This window comes from Eucalyptus grandis, chromosome 6 (assembly GCF_016545825.1).
Source record: "Eucalyptus grandis isolate ANBG69807.140 chromosome 6, ASM1654582v1, whole genome shotgun sequence".
NCBI lineage: Eukaryota > Viridiplantae > Streptophyta > Magnoliopsida > Myrtales > Myrtaceae > Eucalyptus > Eucalyptus grandis.
In genome coordinates this window covers 13,549,298-13,559,778 of record NC_052617.1, presented here as the reverse complement: position 1 = coordinate 13,559,778, position 10,481 = coordinate 13,549,298, and the positions used below count along the sequence as shown (strand labels likewise).

General features: G+C 40.8%; 2 protein-coding genes across 2 annotated transcripts; one reads left to right on the top strand and one right to left on the bottom strand.

Annotated features, from left to right (window-relative positions):
- Positions 1–3,480: 3,480 nt before the first annotated feature.
- LOC104448476 (G patch domain-containing protein 8) lies at positions 3,481–6,640 on the top strand. The gene is made up of 3 exons (XM_010062312.3): positions 3,481–3,730; positions 4,353–6,083; positions 6,224–6,640. The coding sequence occupies exons 1-3, from the start codon at positions 3,665–3,667 to the stop codon at positions 6,287–6,289; spliced, it is 1,863 nt and encodes a 620-aa protein (XP_010060614.2). The 5' UTR covers positions 3,481–3,664; the 3' UTR covers positions 6,290–6,640.
- On the bottom strand, positions 6,510–9,710 carry LOC104448477 (ribosomal protein L11 methyltransferase). The gene is made up of 7 exons (XM_010062313.2): positions 9,351–9,710; positions 9,107–9,190; positions 8,583–8,723; positions 8,217–8,282; positions 7,813–7,980; positions 7,124–7,450; positions 6,510–6,888 (listed from the first exon to the last, which is right to left on the bottom strand). The coding sequence occupies exons 1-7, from the start codon at positions 9,621–9,623 to the stop codon at positions 6,775–6,777; spliced, it is 1,173 nt and encodes a 390-aa protein (XP_010060615.1). The 5' UTR covers positions 9,624–9,710; the 3' UTR covers positions 6,510–6,774.
- Positions 9,711–10,481: the final 771 nt, after the last annotated feature.

Sequence of the window (10,481 nt, the reverse complement as noted above, 5' to 3'; positions counted from 1 at the left end):
TTCCAGGCATCATCTACCTCTTACCACATTATGTCACCAACTGCAGCTGATTAATTCTTCTCCTTACACATTCCTTCAGGCACTTTTTGGTCACGAATACCCTGTAAGTTTGTGACGTGTAAACTTGATGCATATGGTTAACTGCAATGTTCTTGCGCCTTGAGATTTTTCTGATTATCTAGACCTTGCGGTTTCTTTGATTTTGTAATGATGCATTTACTTTGATACAAGTATATGATCCGATGCTCTTGTTCCTCTATTTTTGAAGGTTGGACTATTTGATGAGGAGAGAAAATTCTTCCATTAGGAAAGTATGTCAGTGCCGTTGGCCTTTGCTTTTGAAAATAAATTCCAGAGATCAGGTCATGCAAAGATTTTCCTTATTTTTTGTAAGTTTTCCTCTCATCTACATTTTAATGGTGATGGGTGGACATTCGATTAATCTTGATGCTTGCTTGAGGAGATTCTTTTTTCATATATGGACTTATGCCCATGTACCCTATTTTCTTTTACTATACATGGACATGTATACAAATTTATTCACTCTAATCTTGATCATGGTTTATAGTAGGATGTGAATGTGCAGTGAATTGCCCGTTTGGAAGTTTGTGTTTTTGCATTTAGCATTACACAGAGATTTCCACAGTTGTGTGATTTCATGAATTTTTGGGTGATCTAAACGACCTCCTATTATTTTAGTAATTTTTTCCCCTTACTTGTCAAAAGATATTGTGGCTCCTCTTCCTTTGATGGTTGTCGTTTGTTTATGTGATGATCTGTAAGAAAACAGTCTGCTTCAGATAACTAAAGTCATTGAGAATCGACCATCTCATACTTCCTTCTAGGGTAGTTGACATGATTATGTTTTGGGGTCTACTACTTAGATCTTAGGCAGGCAGCCCTATTTTGAGAGTACTCATCTACTATTGAATTGACTGATTTGACATTTTCCAGTACCAAGGTGACAAAAGATCAGATGGTCATTGATCTTGCCTTCCGGACAAAGATATTCTTCTGGAGTAGTATTCTTCTTGGAAAGGTGTCAATCGGTGTCCTTGGATTTGCTTTCGTGAGGTTGATAGCTATCAACCGAGTCGACCTGTAACCATATTCTGTATTCCATTGAATTCAAGACATTATAATTTTTGACTTTACTGGGCTTATTCTGAATCTTCTTTCCTCATAAAATGGAACAGATTGAAAAGGTGGAGGCACCATAGACGGGATGAGCAGGAGGAGCAGCAGCAGCAGCAGCAGAGCCATGCTGAAGTCGACGAGCCCAACAATCTTGTAGATGATGAATTGGGAGATGTACCAGATGGACACTTATGTGTAATTTGTCTGATTAGGAGGAGGAGATCCGTTTTTGTTCCATGCGGTCATCTTGTGAGACAATGAGCAAAGACTATTCATCTCTTGGATATTCCCACTCCTCCAAGCCTCCATGCAAGTTCCCCTGTCATTCTGATGATTGTCCATACTCTTACACGCCTCACAATGACCACAGTGGACCTATCTTTGTTATTGTGATTGAGAATGATAAGGTTGGTTCAGATTGCTCTTTTTTTTTCCTTTTAACTGGCAAACAGTCCATTTCCTGTTGGGCATGCCTTGGTGGTTCTTGATTAAGTTGGGCCATGATCAATGTGTGCTTTATTGAGAATACTTTTATATGGTCAATGCAGATGTCTGTTCAAGAATACCAAGCGGACTCTACAATGATGGACTTGTTAGAAAGAGCAGGGCGTGGAAGCGCCAGATGGATGCCCTACGGTTTCCCTCTGAAGGAAGAACTGAGGCCGAGGCTGAATCGCCAGCCCATTGGCGATCCGACCTGCAAACTGAGGATGGGAAATGTGGTGGAACTTACGCCAGCGCTACCCGACAGGTTTTTGACAGAGCACCAGGAAGAAAACCAGCGCATGTATAACCGTGGCCCGACAGTGTCGAGCACCGGTCCTGCCTTGTGCATGTAAGTTGTCTGCAGTCTCGATCCAAGAGAGTTCTAAATCTATGCATGATCTGCAAAAACAGCTTAGCTTTTCGTGCTTATTTGTAAATCTTAATGAAAGAAAGACCATTAAATCGTCTTGGACATGATGAGATGACTCCTCATCCGCTCAAATTTCGAAGCTAATGAGGTACACCTATGAATTCGATCTTAGGATATGTTGACGTTATTCTGTCTCCTCGATTAATAGAATATAGATTGTTCGAAATGGAGAAAATAGATAAGTTTGTGGATTCGACCCCTTCTTCTGGCTGGGTCAAACTCAATTATGATTTCGACAAAAGAAAAAAAAAACTCAATTCCGATGAGCCCTCTAAAAACTCAGTAAATGGACTTAGTCGTGATGACTCGAGCGATTGCCTTACTGGAACTACGAAGCATTTTGTTGTGCCTTAAAGTGGCAATTTCTTATTATGTAATGATTTCGAACTTAGTTGCAGCTCCGCCAACATATTAGCAATGGCAACTATCTATTGAACCCCCCTCCAAAAAAAAGGCAATTTTTTGGGCACTAGCATATTTATTTTGAAGGTGGACTCATAAGTAGCGATTTCGCTTCCTTCTAGTGACATGCTCATTTATCAAATTGGAACCATGCTCAAGTTTTTTCAAAATATTAAGAATCTTCATAATTTTAGGAAAGGAAATGCATTTATGGATTAGTTAGCAAATTGAGTATGCCATAACGACAATATGAGTGATAATTATGTATTAGATAGGCCACTAAAAAATAGGTTCCTTTATGTATTGCTAGGGTATCAAATTGTGTCATGTTTTATTAGGATATTAAGAAAATGAAATCTCTAAAGAAAAAGACCAAAAGAAAAAGGGTTAATATCTTAAAAAATCCTCCAAATTGCTACACATAACAAATTTATCTTGAATTAATTTTTTTGATCACAAAAAACTCCAAATTAGTATATTTGTGACAAATTTATCACAAATAATCACAAAAATTCCTTAACGATATACTTATAACAAATTTACCTCAAACTAATTAGTTCAATCGTTACAAATCCCAAACTTGTATATTCGTGATAAATATACCATATGTTAAATTAGATTAATAATACAAAAAATTATAAAAAATGATACGACTGTGATAAACATATAGTAAAATCTAAACTAGTACACTAATCCTTTGTTATATATCATCAAATTTAATAATTTTGGTAAAATTTAACGAAAATTAATAGAAAGTAAATTTGTTATAAATATACGATTTTGAATAAATTTATCAAAAGCGTATCGGTTTAATGTTTTTAGTTATCAAAAAATTAATTTGAAATAAATTTATCACAGGTGTATAATTTGAGATTTTTCAAAGTATTACCTAAGGAAAAATAAAAAGCGGAGGAGGGAGAAAGGTTATGAAGAAGCGTAACGCAGTGGGTTGCCACGTCGTCCCTATCATACGGATCCACGAAGGTGGGCCCCCGGTTCGGAAATAAAGCCCGGAGAGTTCTTCTTCCTCCTCTCATCCCCCAACCACAAACAAAGGTCGCTCCTTTTTTAATTCCGGCGATCCGCGGCGGCGATCTTCCACTTCCACTGCCCCCGATTCCTCGATTTCTGACCGCTCTCTTCGTGCGGGGTTCTTCCTCCTTCTCGTCTCGTCGATCGGCCGTTGCAGGTCGCGATCGATCCTCGGCGATGGGGAAGAAGCCTCCGTCTTCCTCCGCTTCGCTGAAGAAGAAGCGGTCCAAGGCTTCGTCCAAGGTAACCGTCTCTTCCGGCGTTGGGGGGCCCCGCGCGCGTTTTTAGGGTTCGCTTTGATTTGTTCGCTCTTCGATCCGTTTTACGATTCGAATTGAATGTCGGTTTTTCGCAATGTTTTACGATATCGAGTGCGGTCCGCACGCGCGCGCGCGCGGTTCGGGAGAAGGTAATCGGAAGTTTCGCGATTTATCGTGTGAACTGTAGGGACGAACTTCTCCGGCGGCTTTGCCGGTCGCTGGTCTGCCATTCTCAGTGTGTAGAACTGGAATTCGTAATCGGTTTGGTGCTCTCTTCACCATCTTCGCGCTGAAATCGCTACCCGACTGAGCTAGCCTAGTTGTTTTTAACACAATTTGACCCCGCACGACGGTCAAGTCACTGATAGTCACATGATTAATGCTTGCAATTCGGTGTCTGGGGATGGTGAAAATTTGTTGCTGTAAAGGAGATTTAGAAGTCCAGTACTTTGTTAGGGAATTTGATTAGTTAATGGTGGGATGGGTTATGATATTATTTGGTCTTTGTCTTGAAGTTGAATGAGATGAATTTTCAATTTGAAAGTGTCGGTTTTTAGTTGAACATTCGATGTGGTTTTAATGCTCTGTGAGGTTTGATTGTTTAGGTTCGAGTCAAGAAGACGAGCAAGACTAAAAGGAGAAGCAAGTCGAAGAAGAGTTCTCGCCGCCGTTATGATTCGGATTCTTATTCCAGCGATTATGCTTCTCTGACTTCATCGACCATGAGTTCTGAGGAGGATTACAGGAGACGAAGTAAAAGACGGGCAAGATCCCCTTCTAAGAAGACCATTCGACGAAGCAAGAAGAGGTCTCGAGGACAGTCGTATAGTGCTGAAAGCAGCGAGGACCTGCCTTCTCGTAAGAAGAGAAAAGGGTCCAAGAGAGATGGTAAGCTCAGTCTGAGGATGAAGAGAAGTAGAAAGAAATCTAAGAGACCTGTGAGTGTGAGTTCAGCAAGCAGTGGTTCGTACTGCTCAACCTGTGCGGAATCGAGTAGTGACAGTGGACAGAGTGAATCTCAAAGTTATAGGGCCAGTTCTGAGAGAAAAGATAAGGATAGATGGACTGTAGAGAAGGGTAAAACTGAATCGAAAGGGCGTGGATATAGTCCGAGGAGTTATTCTCCCATTAGTCATCACAGCATAAGCAGCGGTGATGAGAGTGCTGAGGTAATGAGGGGCGGGAACAATTCGATGCGATTAAGGTCTGTTATAATGGTTAACAATGAGGACGGAGAATTGCATGCTTATGGACATAAGGAAGAAATTACTTATGAAAACGATGATTATCCTTCTTGCAAAAGTAACGATAGTAATGATTCTGGGGGCAAGCGGGAATTGAACCATCATCTGCTTGTTGAATCTGAGTTGAAGAGGCAGGTAGATAACGAAATAGATGAAGAGGCTGTTGTTTCAGATATGAATCCTACTGCAATAACTGAAGATGGTCAGAAGAGTAGAAACAATATAAGCTCTGTTATAGTTGGAACCATCCATGCTGTAAGGGACGATGAAAGTAATGTTTCTGATGGGCCAGATGGTAATGATTTGGAGTCAATGTTGAGACAGAGGGCACTGGAAAATCTCAAAAAGTTCAGAGGTGTTAATAAAAATACAGTAGCTTTGTCTGCTCAGAAAGAAAATGTTGATGATGATAAGAAGCAATCTTTAGTTGCTACTTCAGAATCGTCTCACCATAAGTTTCCTGATGACAATGTAGCCAATGCACCTCCTGTTGAAGGCAATGGTGCTAATTCTGATTCTTCTGTGAAGAGAGATTTTATTAGTATAAAGTCGAATGATGCAAGCCTAGGTGATAAAGGCAGTAAAATTGCGCCTGCCATAACGAGTCAGTCCTCTGAGGTTGGGCCAGATCGTGGGCGGAGTGGTTTCAAAGAAAGTGGTTTTACTAGGCAATCTGTGGTGAAACGATTGCATGAGGGGACTACCGCTGCTAATGTCAAACAAGAGGTCATACCAACCTTTGCTTCCAATACTAGTAATCCGAGGGTGACTTCATATACATGGAGGCGAGAGTCGGCCAAGGGTCAAGCATCGTCCAAGGAATTGCATCCTTCCTCAGGACCTCCTCAGACAAAGCTGATGGTGAGAAAGGGTATTGGTGGCGAAACTGCTATCGAAAATGTTGGAACTGAGAACAAAGTCGAGGATAATGAAGTCCATGAGAAGCATGCATCTCCTGCTCTAGAGCTGCCTTCTCATACTGAACCTGTGGCAGGAGCTGCGAGCTCAGACAAAGATGGCAATGATGCTAAGGATGGTCCCCAATATGAACAAAAGACAATGTCTGTTACCCGGGGTGGTGAAACAATACGGGTGAGGAGCAAATGTGAAATGTTATTGTACTTATTTATCCTCAAGTCCACATCCTGTGAAAATCTGAATGGAGATACTTGTTTGTAAAATTTTGTATGTTTGATATATCTAATAATCCAATGTCATTGGTGTATGCACAGGTAAACTACCAGGTTTACATCCCCAAGAGAGCCCCTGCTCTGGCGAGGAGGCAACTTAAGCGATGATACAGGATCTTTGCTTTCGCTCTGTAAGGATCCTGCTTTTGGTTTTTTCCTTTTCAGTTAACCAACATCGAAGGTGAAAAAGGCTGGTGGACGTACCGTACCAGTTGACTGGAGTATATCACTTGATTTCTGCGGCAAGTTTAGAGTATTGTCGCAATGTACAAGGACTAAACCTTTTCTTGATAATTTTGTTATATGTTATCTGATAGAGCCGCTCCAGTGGAAAAGGTTTGTCCTGATCTCATTTTATGGGAAACCTAGGGGCAAGTTGCTCGAGCCACGCCCATAAGTGACTGTGATCCATGTACAATGTGGGGCATTACAATGGAATAAAAAGAAAACGTGACATTGCGTTTCGGACTGAAACGGCCACTCAAATCTGCTGCTGTGCGGGCCTGCCGAATGCCCCGTGAGCGTGCTATGGCCAAGGACATTCGAGCTAGTTGCACTCCTGCATATCCGGTTACTAAAAGCTACAATAGTCTTCAATCTGCGTTAAAGTTAATCTTCTTCCTGCCACTCAAGCATGCCCAATCATCTAGCTCCGAGACTGATATGTCTTCTAAGAAACGAGAATATCGGCTCCTAATTAAAGGGAGCTGCATGAAGACACTATTATATGAGAATGATGACTTCATTCAAAAACTAAAAAAAGGTTACAAATGGTTAATCTAAATTTTACTGTTAATCATCTAACGTTTAGCAATGAATCTAGGGACTCTTTCCACATGGGAATGAATCTAGGCTGCAATGAGCACTCCCTTATTCATGCTTAAATTACCTTATAATTATTGTTTAAGCAAGAACCAACTGTATTCAGAATCCAGAGAATACCTGGTCAGACAGAATACCAGAGACAGCAACGGTTGCTCCTGGCTTGGCGTAAGATACTATATGATCCGCCAACTCTAGCAGAGGATTCAAGAGAATATTTGCTACCACAACATCATATTTCTCTGTTTCTGAGATGAGTCCCTGTTTATCCAAGGGCTGTCCTGAATCTTGATGTGTCCCTTCATTGTTTGTTTGAGGGCAGAAGTTGCTGGGAACCAGTTCTAGCTTCATCTTATCCGATCCAATGTTGTTTAGAGCAGCATTGTGACGAGCAGATGATACCGCTTGAGGATCTACATCGAATCCCACTGCAGATGCAGCACCTAACTATGTCCACAATAAGCATTTAAAAAATATGAATCAAACATCAGCTTTTCCTGGCTTTATGTAACTAACTATGACTCTATATAATATGTTGCAAATTCGATGGGATGGGAAGCTGCTGTTACTTTTGCAGGATCAAATTTATCAGGCTAGATGACCCATCTCATAGAGACTCATTATATTGCAGCAGTAGACCGCCAGTAAAAAAATTCTGTCACCAAATAATTTTATAAACAGTAAACATTGGGTAACTGGAGACACCTAAATCAGTCCTAACCAAACTTGTCTATTGCTTTAGGCTTGTTATCCCACAGGTCATATCAATATGGATATAAAGCCGCAACATCACTTAAAATTTCAGGTACCTTAAGCGCTGCTATTGCAAGAATGCCAGAACCGGTTCCATAATCCAACAAGTGTTCTCCTCCCTTTATCAGGTCATGTAGGAGCAATAGACATAATCTTGTAGTGGGATGTTCCCCAGTTCCAAATGCCAATCCAGGATTCAGAATTATATTTGTAGCTTCAGCATTCTATGGAAGCAACAGAATAATTAGTTAGGCCGTGAATAAAGATGCAATCTAATATTGTAGCTGGCTATTCCAACAACTCAAATAGCAGTGTTGAATTTGGTGGATCTTCCATCCTAGTTTATTATTGACTTCAAGTATCATTTGGAAAGGAGTGGGATGCTCAGCCTTGAATAGGAATAGGTTTATTAGATGCTGTAGTATCTACACTTCTGTATACTTTGTTGGGGAAGTCATACCGGAGGAGTTTGCCACTCGGGGGTAATCCAAAGTCCTTCAGTGACTTCAACAGGATGAAATGATTCCTGCAACAGAGAGAGAGAAGTTTAAAAAACCACATCTTTGAACATGAGTGTACCGGTCCAACAGAAAGAAAAGGAAAGGGTATGATCACAGTGGTCATTTTGCAAGCGCTTGGAAACCGGAGATTTTACTGGACTAAATCACTTAGTAGCTTGTAAATGATGAACAACACTAGAAAACGATTTGACAAAAATCCAGAAGGCCCTAAATTTATTTGTCACCTTCTCATTGTGGTCTCATAGAAGGCAAAAATCAGTTTATGCAGAAGTTCAACAGGAAGTTTAGAAGAGAAGTGACCAAACCTGATTTTTCTTTACCCAATCTTCTTGCTCACACTCTTTGATATCATATTCAGGTACGTCCTTCAAGCCTATCGAATCAGCAGCACTTGAAACAGATGCATCCACATCTTCACTGGGAAGAAATATGGAATTGATGGAAATCTGCAACCACCAGAGCGGTTGTTAACTTGGAAACAATGAGGTCGATACTCTTACGTGCTCCATTTCCTTATCTTTTCTTCTTCAAGCAGTCTTGTCACGCAGGCACAGGATGTTTTATGCGGATCAGAAGTATGAAAGTTTCAGAATTCAAAGAGCCTACACCCTTGCGATAACACGCAAAATGTTCACACAAGAGGTTGTAACTTTTCGAATAGACAGCTAACAAAAACAATCTCACCAGGCACAATATCACCAAACAGCATCTGCACAATTAGAAACCCAATGCAGCAAACTGGAATGGAAACTAGTACTTCAGAGAATGTATTTTTCTTGATTCGACAAGCGTTTGATACTTGTTTCTTAGTACTTGGTAGTGGTGCTACCTCATCAGAACTGTCAGAGCCATCTTCCTCATCCATGCTTGCCGAGCTCGCACCAAAGCATAAAAGAGCTTCTGAAAGCTCATCCTGGCCCAGTTCAGAAGCGAGAAACGTCAGACCGTTGCTTTTCAGCGACAAAAGAAGAACCAGAAAATGAAAAACAGAGGCGCAGTAAAATTCAACTTGAAAGTTTCGTCTTTTTCGATCTTCAAAGAAGTCTAGAGTTCCGAGAGAGTTCAAAACTCACCGCGACGTCCTTCGGGCATCGAATACGGACGGAGAGATAAGAAGGCGAGGAGGGCTCCACCGCGGGACCGTCCGACGAGGAAACCGATGGACTGGAAGAAGCGGTGGAGAACGAGAAGGCGGCGGCGGTGAGATCGGGAGTGCGCGTGGTTTGGGTCACGGAGAGAGCCGAGAGGCAGTACAGGAGCGGCGATGGAGATGGAGATACAGGTGGTCGGAGGAGAAGCCGCGGGCCGGAGCTCATCAGGTGTTTGACGAATCGACTCACCGACATTTTCGCAAGCTGAACGACTGTCTCTAGTCTCCACTGATGGCACAGGCGTTGGGCAACGACATATTCTTGTTCATTTTGCGATAGGATAATACACAACAGAAAAGTTTCAAATAAGAACTTGTCAATTGGATTTTTTTTTCAAGAAAAGGTTAAAAGTAGATTTTATTTCAAATGAGGACCCGAGCTTACCGGTTGCCCAAATAAATGTCTTGAGTCACTCGTTTGACATCTCTCATGTCTAGCATCCAGTCAAAGATATTTCATGCAAATCATAGCAAATTTGAAGGTAAATAGTAACTAAGCCTAGGCTAAGAGCAACCACATGCCTTCTTATTCTAGCTCTTACACCAAATGATGGGTTACATTGTTCCACAATTGACCAGCCATCACCAAAAAGTCTTTCAAATTGAATCTCATATCTCTAACCATACCTAATTTAGCTTGGGACTTTTCAAAAATTTTGGTGATATGGAACTTTTTGTTATACAAAATTAATGGGGGTAATTGTGGCACTGGTGTATCGATTAATGTGACACGGATGTATCGATTTAAAATTCTTGTGGAGCATCAATCCTTATGCTAGTAAGTACTATAAAAAACATTTTTGGGAGAAACATTGCCTTGTCTTATTCAAGAATGATCTAGAGTTTCAAAGGGTGCGTTTGGTAACGATTACGTTCAGGAGGCTGATTCGATAAGAACGATTCTTTTTATTACATTAGGAAGCGATTACGAGTAAAAACACGTGTTTGGTAAGCTGTTCAAAATTTTTATTCGGAATAAGTGCGTTTGGTACCGTATTAATTGATTACGTTCCAAATTAATTTCTTTTGATTTTTAAATAAATTTTAAATAATT

What these genes read in the sequence shown, in the direction of transcription:
- LOC104448476 (XM_010062312.3), top strand. Translation starts at nt 3,665, where the DNA reads ATGGGGAAGAAGCCTCCGTCTTCCTCCGCTTCGCTGAAGAAGAAGCGG. An exon ending in GGTCCAAGGCTTCGTCCAAG is followed by an intron (nt 3,731 to 4,352) that starts GTAACCGTCTCT and finishes TTGATTGTTTAG; the next exon opens with GTTCGAGTCAAGAAGACGAG. An exon ending in GGGGTGGTGAAACAATACGG is followed by an intron (nt 6,084 to 6,223) that starts GTGAGGAGCAAA and finishes GTGTATGCACAG; the next exon opens with GTAAACTACCAGGTTTACAT.
- LOC104448477 (XM_010062313.2), bottom strand. Translation starts at nt 9,623, where the DNA reads ATGTCGGTGAGTCGATTCGTCAAACACCTGATGAGCTCCGGCCCGCGG. An exon ending in GCTCTGACAGTTCTGATGAG is followed by an intron (nt 8,724 to 9,106) that starts GTAGCACCACTA and finishes TGGTGGTTGCAG; the next exon opens with ATTTCCATCAATTCCATATT. An exon ending in CTGGTATTCTGTCTGACCAG is followed by an intron (nt 6,889 to 7,123) that starts GTATTCTCTGGA and finishes GTCTTCATGCAG; the next exon opens with CTCCCTTTAATTAGGAGCCG.